General features: G+C 41.5%; 1 protein-coding gene across 1 annotated transcript in view; it reads left to right on the top strand.

Moving 5' to 3' along the window:
* Window positions 1-11196, top strand: part of zanl (zonadhesin, like) — a 30077-nt gene that overhangs the window by 13898 nt on the left and 4983 nt on the right. The window contains 22 exon segments of the mRNA XM_063900475.1: window positions 526-633; window positions 1760-1929; window positions 2652-2854; window positions 3015-3159; window positions 3776-4023; window positions 4251-4428; window positions 4632-4740; window positions 4828-4922; window positions 5010-5116; window positions 5118-5187; window positions 5988-6193; window positions 6713-6857; window positions 7106-7203; window positions 7318-7464; window positions 7558-7722; window positions 7848-7975; window positions 8118-8389; window positions 8765-8973; window positions 9800-9944; window positions 10048-10295; window positions 10370-10499; window positions 10589-10790. Coding sequence (XP_063756545.1) covers window positions 526-633; window positions 1760-1929; window positions 2652-2854; window positions 3015-3159; window positions 3776-4023; window positions 4251-4428; window positions 4632-4740; window positions 4828-4922; window positions 5010-5116; window positions 5118-5187; window positions 5988-6193; window positions 6713-6857; window positions 7106-7203; window positions 7318-7464; window positions 7558-7722; window positions 7848-7975; window positions 8118-8389; window positions 8765-8973; window positions 9800-9944; window positions 10048-10295; window positions 10370-10499; window positions 10589-10790 — 3528 coding nt within the window.

Genomic DNA, 11196 nt, shown 5'->3' with positions numbered 1-11196 from the left:
CCATAAAATAAACAAACTATATAGATACATTGCATAATGATTGAATTTATACTGTGCAAACCTATAATTATAGATACATTATTAAAAGAATATTGATTTCACATTGCCAAAAAATGACGACGGGGTAGAGTCCTTAGTGCTATTGTTTAGCTAGCTAACATTATGTATGTTAATGTCGTTTGACTCATAGAGAAGCTAACGTTAAATGATATGATACAAAACGTGTATTGTTAAACGCCACCAAATTATTTAAGGTTCTTCGACACTGACAAAATACATTTCTTATGTTGTTGAATGAAATTTGAACCAGAGATACATGCTAACATGTTTTTGTTTTTAAATAAATTACTCTTATGCATCTCAGGTGCATACGTTCTTAATTCAAATTAATGATATGACAGAAAATGTGTATAATAAAACACCAGCAAAGTGGTTACGGCAGATTAATTAATAATAATTGAAAAACCTGATGATGTATAATTTAGTCTTCTTATGGGACCCTGTTGTTCTGTTTGTGTTGATCAGGTGCACCCCAGGTACTAAACCGGACCCAGACTGTGACCCAAAACTGGAGGCTGAGGTGGTGAAACCGGGAAAATGTGGCAAAATCAAAGACCCTGCAGGACCCTTCAGGTGAGGAAACTGATTTCTTGCTTCCCAATTATTCAATTCCTGTAACTGTTGGATGCAGGGGCTGTTGACAGGGAGCTGAGCTAAAACAATTGCCCTGCTGAGATGAGAATAATCACATTCTTTTCCTATATCATTTTTAAAGTCCTTATTAACGTTAAGAAATTCCCCAAGAGGCAACTCTGTAGTGTGTCTTCTTTCTAGCAGGGAAATGCTCACATCATTTTTTTATTGGTACTAACAGGCAAAGGGCATAAAGCAGCTGTTCGGAAATATATTGATTTATGAAGAAGACTAATGGGCTAATCTAAATTTTACGCAATTTCTATCCTACACATTTTTCTTCTAATTCTTAGATGTTGAAAATAAGTCCAATCATTGCAATAATGATCAAGAATCTCTGGAATATTATTACACTCCGTTACATTTTGGTTTAGAATAAACAATCATATTTTGTTCAAAATATTTCATAATATATACAAATGCATGTTGAAACGTATAATGGCTTTGTACATTTTTAACTGGTGATCAATTCTTTGTAAACCTATTGATAGTATATGATCAAATTTGACATTTCAAGTAGAATAATACATTTTGACAATCATCCAGTTTGGACTGTAAGCATTTTGTCATACATTTGAATTACTCTTGTTTCTCAACATTTACATTTATCTATGGGACTTCCTGTTCTCAGCAGTGTCAGCACGTATTTATCTAGAATTCTTTCAGATAACATCAATAACTCCGGACAGAGGGTAGTTAGAGGGTGTGGTTGTAGATACTCCCATCAGTCTGAGTATATTTAACGGGTTCTCTTATTGGTTCAATTTAGAAAGTGGGTGTTTTATCAGACAGATTGTGGTATCTTTACGACAAAATGTCATTTATCTGTTTCAGATTACAGTTATTGCTTGTACTATATCATAAAAAAGAATAAAAAAAGCACTGAAACACATTAAAACACCCACACACACATACATAATGGTAATGGTAAAAATGTGTCTCTCAGGTTGGGTTGTTAAGGATGATTAAAAACGGTTTCAAGGACCAATTAGATAAAGAGAACGCTACAAGTGAAGTGATGTCATTAGTTGATCTTTGTAGTGTTTTGGACCATTCTCTGTTCCAGGGAGTGTATCAGCAAGGTGGACCCCACTCCGTTCTTCCAGAGCTGTGTGTACGACATGTGTCGGTTCAATGGCCAGCAGCATGTACTGTGTGACCAGCTCCAGGCCTACACTGATGCCTGCCAGAGCGCCGGGGCCAAAGTCCACCAGTGGAGGACTCCAACCTTCTGTCGTAAGTATAACTCAGAGGATCATTGTCTTCTCTGCTTTGCGTTGAGTTTTTACAGTAATTAGAGATGTCTAATGTTGTTTCTTCAATAACAGATAGGCACTATTTATATTTTGTAATATTGGATAAAAAATCATTGAAGTATAATTATATTTCATTTTAGCAACTTGTGATCTTTGGCTGTAATGATGGCAGTGTGCGATTGATCTGTCATGTCCGAAATGAGATATTATTAAAAGATAGATTGCTGTAATCTAAAATGTTCCCCTTAAGATCTTTTGTCATCCCCTGGATTTTTATGACAAATGTAACTCCTACCTAAGGACCGTTCGAGACGTTTAGTCTAGGGGCTGGGGATTGACGCGAATTTACCCCCACCAACATTAGCATATTAGCATTGAAATTGCCAGCATTACAGTGCCGCACTATCATCATGTTACTATTCAATTTTTATACATGCTATACATTAGCATTGCAATTGCCAGCATGACAGCCTGACAAAACTACCATTTTTTACATTTGATTCATCACAACTGCAAAAAGTTATAGCGGCAAACTTCAGGGCTGAGAATGCAGAAGTGCCAAAAACTGCAGCGGCTCGTATGGTCAATTGAGGCTGGCTCCAAAAATGATTTAATCCCCACAGACCCCCATCCTTTAAATACCCAACTTTACATAAGAATAATCATATTTTAATTGCATCCTGTCTTTGTCCCTCCATGCAGCCCTGACCTGTCCTCCCGACAGCTCCTACTCTCTGTGTGTGAGTTCCTGTCCCGAGACGTGCCTGGGTGTTGTCGGGTCTCCTGGCTGTCAGGATGTGTGTGTGGAGGGTTGTGAGTGTAACCCGGGCTACATCCTCAGTAACGACAAGTGTGTGTCCCTGAAAGACTGCGGCTGTGTTGACCCCAGTGGAAGCTATCACCCTGTAAGTGCTATTCCATAAGTATGAATACACCTGGTATTAATTTCTAAAGCATAAATAGAAAAGTTAAAATGAAAATATAGTTTTAGTTGACCACAATTCAATGCATTTAAATTGATCATACAATGTTTCATTTTTCATTTTTTCTGTGTGTGTGTTTCAGGTGAATGATAACTGGTACTTGCAGGGTTGTGAGCAGAAGTGTGTGTGTCACAGTGGAGGTTTGATCCAGTGTCACAACACCAGCTGTAAACCATCCACTGAGAGCTGCCAGCTGCATGATGGAGACTATGACTGTCGTCCTCTGGGTACGGTAAACACACACTCATATTAAGTGGACTATTTTTTAACCAAGCACTGGATTCTGGATCAGTTTCCATTCAAGTTATTCAGATTAAAACTGATCATTCATTCTTATTAACAATCGGTGGGACGATACTAAGTACATTTACTCCGTACATAAGTATGATTTTGAGGTACTTACTTGAGTATTTCCATTTAATGCTACTTTATACTTCTACTCCACTACATTTAAAAAGGAAAATAGGTTCATCCACTACATTTATTTTACAGCTTATGATTTTTTTTACCAGAATGCATCTTTAAAAATAAAACTATTTGATGCAACAATATCATCTAAAATCTCACATATATAAATGTATTAAAGACATCGATTAGGCCATTTTTCTGCACAATGATTACTATTACTTTTTAAACTTTGATTACATTTAGCTGATAATACTTTTGTACTTTTACTTAAGTAAGATTTTAAATGCAGGACTTGCAATAAAGTATTTTGACAATCGTGTATTAGAACAATCAAAGCAATCTGAATGCCTCTTCCACCACTGTTAACAAATTGTGAGAAAACTTGGGAAATACGTATGCATGCAAAATATAAATATTCATCCTCCTGTTTTACAGGAAATGGTATCTGCTCTGTATCTGGTGATCCCCACTACACCACCTTTGACAAACACAACCACAATTACATGGGGGCCTGCTCCTATACCCTGTCCAAACCCTGCAATGTCTCCTCGGACATACCGTACTTCAGTGTGGACACCCAGAATGAGCACAGAGGAAGCAGCAAGAAGGTTTCCTACGTCAGAGCCGTGGTGATCAACGTCAACGGCGTAACCGTCATCCTCGGCAAGGGCCGCAGAGTCCAGGTACGCTACCCAACAGACCAACTGGTTCTTTTACAAAAGTGTACATTTGATGTCTTTTTGTAACCAAACTGAAAAACATTTGACCTGTTTTGTAATGGTTGCTACAAAGTTACTCCTGGGTCATAGCACCATCCTAAAAAAAAGATTCTATACCAGTGCTTTCAATGAATAGCTCCATATAGACACTCTTTGGCCATCAAACACTGAAACCTCTCTGTGTTATTCAGGTGAATGGAACAGCGGTCGTTCCACCTGTCTCCACAATCAAAGGACTTAAGATCTACTTGAGTGGCAAGTTCGTCGTCCTGGAGACCGACTTCGGCCTGAGGGTGCGGTTTGATGGTAACCACCATGCTGACGTCACCCTGCCAACCTCCTACAACGGCCTGCTCTGTGGCATGTGTGGTAAGAATTGGGTCCCATTTCAGGCCCCTAATACTATAATAAAGCAGAGACTATTTGAACAACTAATTCCAAACAAGGTTTTGTCCATTTCTTTATGAGCTACTTTTACCGTATTTGATTAAGTGTACAGTAGTTCTCCAACCCCAAAAATAACAGGCCTTTTTCAGCATGTTGTTAAGTCTTAATGTCTTTTTCCCCGGCAGGAAATTTCAATGGAAACTCCAAAGATGACAACCTTAAACCAGACAATAAGCCAGCTGCTAACACCAATGAGCTGGGAGACAGCTGGCAGGTTCCTGACCCTCGACCTGAGTGAGTCCCAGCGCAGAATACATAAACACATAAGACAACAAATCTGTACTTTACTCCATTCTGATAAATCGTCTGCATCTTCTCCAGCTGCACCAATGGTGGAGGACAGGAAGACTGTGATGAGAAGGTGGAGGAGGAGGCTCAGAAGCCCACCAGCTGCGGCATGATCAAGGATCCAAATGGTACGACCGATACCAAGTGATCGTTTAGCAAAATGAGTTTGTCTGCAATTCCTCTCATCTACATGTCTCTGTCTCTGATCTCCTCAGGCATCTTTAAGTCCTGCCACTCCGTTGTGCCCCCGGGGCCATACTTTGAGAACTGTGTGTACGACATGTGTGGCACTGGAGGTCAGACCGTGGCCCTGTGCCAGGCCTATCGAGAGCTACGCTGACATGTGCGCCGCTGCAGGAGTCCCCATTGCATGGAGGAACAACACCTTCTGTCGTAAGTTTGGGTGTCTAAAATGACCTTCAGAGAAAAAGCATCTCATTAGCACCAACTTGATCTAAAACCACAATTACAGGTTGTTGGCTAGTTTCTGTAATTGCTATATAAAGGCCACTGTTAAGCAAGACACAAGAGCCAAGCAAAAAACAAGTCCTAGTTCAGAGCCTCCCAACTCATTTCAGCTCAACCTTTAAACAATTCAACAGCAGGATTAGAATTTGACGTGCTTTACATACAGTATATGGATATGTTGGCACTTGAGCTGGATGCCATCACCCTTGTAAGCAATAAGACCAAAATAACATTACATTTAAAAATGACCGACGTGTAGAGTCTAAGCTTCAGGCCACTGAGGTGCTGCTTTGTTTACGTAAATGAAGCACACTTTAACTTGTCAACTGATTAGGGTTAGGGTTTATCAAGTTTCTAACTGAGCACTCCATTGTAATATTCCATTACTGTTTTCCATTAAACTTGCATCTGATTTCATTCCTGTGCAAAAAATTAGACTTCAAAACACAACAACTTAGTATCCTATGTTTGCGTTTGCAAAAACGGATTGGCCTTCCAGCGGAACCAGATCCAACAAACATTGGTTCCTACCTTTATACCATGGTCACTAATTGGCTCATAATTGACGCTTAACTTAATAAGTGCATTAAAAAGCCACACCATTTTAAGTACAACAATGTTTAGAGTTGGGATTGTGAGAAAAACTATTTGGATTTGCATTTAAGAAAATACCTCTGTAAAACACTCTAGTAAAATTGCTTTTGCAACTGCTTTCCTCTCTCCAGCTCTGAAGTGCCCCCCAGGCAGTCAATACAACCCGTGCGGCCCTGCCTGTTCCCAGCCCAGCTGTCAGGACCCTGCAAGCCCCGGCTCCTGCAATCAGCCCTGTGTTGAGGGCTGTGTCTGCAACCCCGGCCTCGTCCTCAGCGGAGATAAATGTGTCCCGCTCACGGAGTGCGGGTGTACTGATGAAGGCGGAAAGTACAGGCCGGTGAGTGCCGAGGGGGAGGAGTTTTCTGCATAGTGCTTTGAACCTGGAAATGTTGAATACCCCAAAGTTTTATGTAACAAATTAATTTATAGTACGGATCCCCAGCACATAGAAACTGCCAGATGCTAACTTGCATATTTTGGGCAATTTTCACAATTAGCATAAGTTGTTAAATTGTTACTATTTTGACAATGTTTAAGTGGTTTTGGGGGTTATTCAGGATGTTGAATCAATTTCTGACATTTTCATGATCAAAAAAGGCAGTTACAACCAGAAAGTGGCCGTATGTTTACGAGTGGGCTGTTTGTGATGAATTTTGGGTCATTTTTAAAGTTTTGCGAGTAACATGTTAGCATGTTAGCATCCTGCAGCTTCTCTGTGCTGGGGACCCGTACTATACATTTGTAACATAAGACCTTCAGGTTCTCAACATCTCCTGCTTTACACTGCCGTTTAACTAGACTATAAAGATATGTTTGAACATGTTTTTTCATGTGCACCGTTTGTGTTTGTGTGTAGGCTGGAGACACCTGGTTTTCAGAGACGGACTGCTCGGAGCGCTGTAAGTGTAACGGCAACCACAACATCACCTGCGAGCCCTGGCAGTGCAGCCCTGCACAGGAGTGCAAGGTTGTGGAAGGAGTACTGGACTGCCACTCTACAGGTACACTGAAAATCATTCACTACCAGGCTTGGGGAGTAACAGATTACATGTAATGAGATTACGTAATAAGGATACAAAAAAAGTAATTGTATTGCAGTGACATAAAAAATCAGATTACTGGCACATATTTTTAAATGCTGCTGTGACAAAACCAAACTCCCAACCTGGGATGTATAAAGAATCTATCCATCTTAATCAACCAATCTTCGAAAAGTATTCATTCTCTCCAAATCTCATTCCCTCCTCAGGTAAAGGAGTGTGTCACGTGGCTGGAGATCCTCACTACTACACCTTTGATGGTGTGATGCACACGTACATGGGTACCTGCACTTACACTCTGGTGGAGGTACGCAGAAATGTATTTTTAAGTGTCTGAAATGTTTGTACAAATGGCTGCTTTGTCTACTTTGTCAAACAAAAAAACCTATTGTTTGCAATCTTTTTTTTCTGAATCCTCTAGGTTTGTAACTCCACCAGGGTAACCCCCTTTAAGATAGTGGCTAAAAACGAGGAGCGTGGCCAACCTGAGGCCTCCTATGTTCGTTCTGTCAAAGTCTACCTGCCTCATGACACCGTGGTTGAGCTACAGAAGAGCCGCAGAGTTACGGTGAGGAACGCTTTCATATTGTATTGACCCAGAAAAAACTAAATGTAGTGATAGCCATGATGACTGATGTCCGTTCTTTGCATCTTGTGTTAGCTGAATGGACGGAGGGTGCGAACACCACTTTCCATCGACTTAATTGGCGCCAAGGTGATCACCAGTGGGTCCTACAGCCTGCTGGACACAAACTTTGGTCTCCAGGTGAAGTTTGACGGAGTCCATCACCTAGAGATCACTGTTCCCGGAGAGTACTACAACAAGGTATGAAAAAATATGAATAGTCTTATTTTCCTTCCACCAAAAATGTCCATTTGTACCATTCCAACTAGATTCTTATATGAATATGAGATGCAACCTAAACCTATATCAACCTTTCTCCACTATAGCTGTGTGGCATGTGTGGCAACTACAACCACAACTCCACTGATGACAATCTCATGCCCAACAAGAAGCCAGCCAAGGATGTGATTGAACTGGGCAACAGCTGGAAATCAGATGGAGACAGTGATCCTGGGTCAGTGGGTTACACATCATCACCGTAAACACGTGTATAACGTTGTGAATTGAAAGGAAAAAGACAAAAGTTAAAGATGATATGTCGTTGAGCAGCACCGCCGCTCCTAACTATATCATTCCTCCAACATTCTCCCCTTTAGCTGTCAACCCGACACTCGCCCGGACATTCACCCTAACTGCACCACAGAGGAAGAGCAGCTGTACGAGGCTCAGTGTGCCAACGTCATCCTCTCCGACCGCTTCAAGCCCTGCCACTCTCTGGTGCCCCCCGAGGCCTTCCTGGGTAACTGCATCTACGACATGTGCGAGTATAACGGCATGCAGGCAACCCTCTGCGACAACGTGGAGGCCTACGCCCAGGCCTGCCAGAGCGCCGGGGTCACCATCAGCTGGAGGAACAACACCTTCTGTCGTAAGTCCCACCCGTTAACAATTTGAGTAAACCTTCCAGTTTTGCTCATTGATCTTGTGCAAAACACCTGTAATGATCGATATATGCACATTTTTGGGCTATTCTGCTGTGTAATAATCATTATTTCTCAACTATCTCAAAACCAATATGTTCACTTAGTTTTTCAAATGTTGCAACTCATCCTTGGCCATGGATGGGTACTTATTTGTCTTTATTTAATTACTTATTTGTGCTTTTTCTCTATATTTAGTTACATTATTATTGCGTGCCCTATATCTGCTATGTCACTTTTGCTGTAACACTATACATTTCCACGCTGCCGGACGACTACTTCTGATTCAGACTTTTGAAACTTAATGTTTCCCCTCTCTGCAGCCGTGCCCTGCCCGCCTAACAGCCACTACTCAGACTGCACCGCCGCCTGCCCCCCCACCTGCTCTGACCTTTTCCCCATGTTCTGCCACCTTCCCCCGACCACCTGTGTGGAGGGCTGTCAGTGTGATGCCGGCTACGTCCTCAGTGACACCAAGTGTGTTGCTTTGAACAAATGTGGCTGTGTGGGCTCAGACGGAGAGTACCATGATGTGAGTGCAACAGACTGCTGCTGGGGGAGTGGTGGAAACAGGATTAGATAATATAGAACATTAAATATACACAGAGTATCAAAGGTGCAGATGAACATTTTAGATCTTAGAAGAGACCCAGACAAAAGGTCTTTATCTTTAGTTTCCAGGGATCAGGACCCCCTGAGGGCTCCAAATATACATCTGAGAGTTCACAAAATGACTAAAGAGACAGAGTAATATCTACTGTGTTAGTTCCAAAATAATTCCTAGGCTTTTTCATTAAAAGAGCATTGATATTCAACGCTATTTAACCCTAACTGTACAAAAGATTCAAAGAAAAGTTTATTTAAAGCAAATGTTACATTTATTCCTTGCTTAGCTGACCTGCTAAATGCCAAATTCCATCCTTTTTTTCAAATATTAAAGTACAATAAAGTAAAGCCAAAAAATACTTATTCTCATTTATTACAGTACAATCTCTTACCGTTAATCATCTGTTAATTCTTTGGACTTTTGTTAAATTTACATAATTTTTCTCTTACAATTTTTGATATAGTCAGGTCTTCTGTTTCAAAATCCTTTACATTAAACAATGCCAATAACAACAATGCATAAATGTCGTGCATTCAAAATATCCTTCCATTGAACCTTTTTTAAGTTACAATTTGTATAATACTTCAGTTGGTGGTGCAAAGTTGTCAGTGGGTCTCACCAACATACACTGAAGCACCTCAAATGTCTCAGAAATATGACCTCAATCATATCCAGAAAGAGTGTTACACAGAGCAATGCCTCATTGCCTTTATAGATATATATATAAGTTGTGTGTTGTGTTTGTGTGCAGGTTGGAGACTCATGGCTGACGGAAAGATGTACTGACATGTGTACTTGTAACCTCGGTGGCAAAATCACATGTAAGGCGCAAAGCTGCAATTCCAATTCAGTGTGTGCCCTAGACAAATATGGAGACCTCTACTGCAAACCCAGCAGTGAGTCCACCACCCTTCACCTGTAGTAATCCAACATGAAGTAGCTAGACGGAAAATATAAATCCTAACTCAATTTGACCATTTCATTCATACGATCATCTAGAGTTCGACAAGTGCAGCATCTCTGGGGATCCTCACCACCGAACATTTGACGGCTTCACCCATCACTTCCAAGGGCCCTACACCTACGTCCTGGTTCAAAGCCACGACCTGCAAAACTCGATGGCGCCCCTGGTGGTGAGGGGGAAGAACCTCAGGCGCGGTGGGAACCGAAGGATCTCCTTCCTGGATCAGATGTACATCGACGTCTACGGCGTCAATGTTCGCTTCCTGCAGAAGAAGACCGTCCTGGTTAGTAATTCTTCTTCTTCTGCTTAGTTTTGCCGGTAGTAAAAAGGACATACTGAAATATTGTATCCCTGTAGGTGAATGGGGAGCGTGTTGCACCTCCTCTCAGTCCAGTCGACGGCTTGACCATCACGATGAACTCCAGGCAGGTCCAGCTCACCACTGACTTCGGTCTCACCGTACGCTTTGACGGCAACATTCGTGGGGGTAAGAGAAGAAGAAGCTGCCTTCAGTGACTGACTGGGCCTGTTTGTGAATCCTCTCAACCCCATCCTCTGTTTCTCTTTGTGTATCAGAGATCATTCTGCCCAGCACTTATAAGAACTCTGTCAGAGGACTGTGCGGAAACTACGACGGCGTCACCAGAAACGAGTACATGAAGCCGGACGGATCAGTGGTCAGGGACCTGAACAACTTCGGAGAGAGCTGGAGGGTCAATGACCGGCAGGCGGAGGGAGTGAAGATCTCCAACCTTCCTCACACAGTACACATCCACAGGTAGGACCACTGCTGTAGCTGTAAATACACGTTTTAAAGCTCTACATATTGATTGAATGTTGGATCTGATTAGAAACACCAAGGTTCCTGAACGGGGGAATTTATTTTTGACCTCGGAAAAACTTTCCTTACATTAAAACAAGTGGTCGTTTATGGATGAGACGGTGACCACTGTGTTTATTACCTCCCAATGTTTATCAACCTTTGGGAATGGGTGTCGCATTGGACACGGAAAAGCCATATCATGTTTTAGATGATCCAAACCTCCAGGGGGATTCTCAAATACATTTACAGCTTGCAACAAGGGCATTGGCGGAGGGCTGTGCTTTCAGAATAATATCCTTGTAGTTCATAATATTTTCCATATAACACTTTAAGAAGTTACTGAAGTTATAATAACAATAAA

This window comes from Eleginops maclovinus, chromosome 14, assembly GCF_036324505.1.
Source record: "Eleginops maclovinus isolate JMC-PN-2008 ecotype Puerto Natales chromosome 14, JC_Emac_rtc_rv5, whole genome shotgun sequence".
Taxonomy (NCBI): domain Eukaryota; kingdom Metazoa; phylum Chordata; class Actinopteri; order Perciformes; family Eleginopidae; genus Eleginops; species Eleginops maclovinus.
The sequence above is the reverse complement of the archived record's forward strand: the minus strand, read 5'-3'. Positions and strand labels throughout refer to the sequence as shown.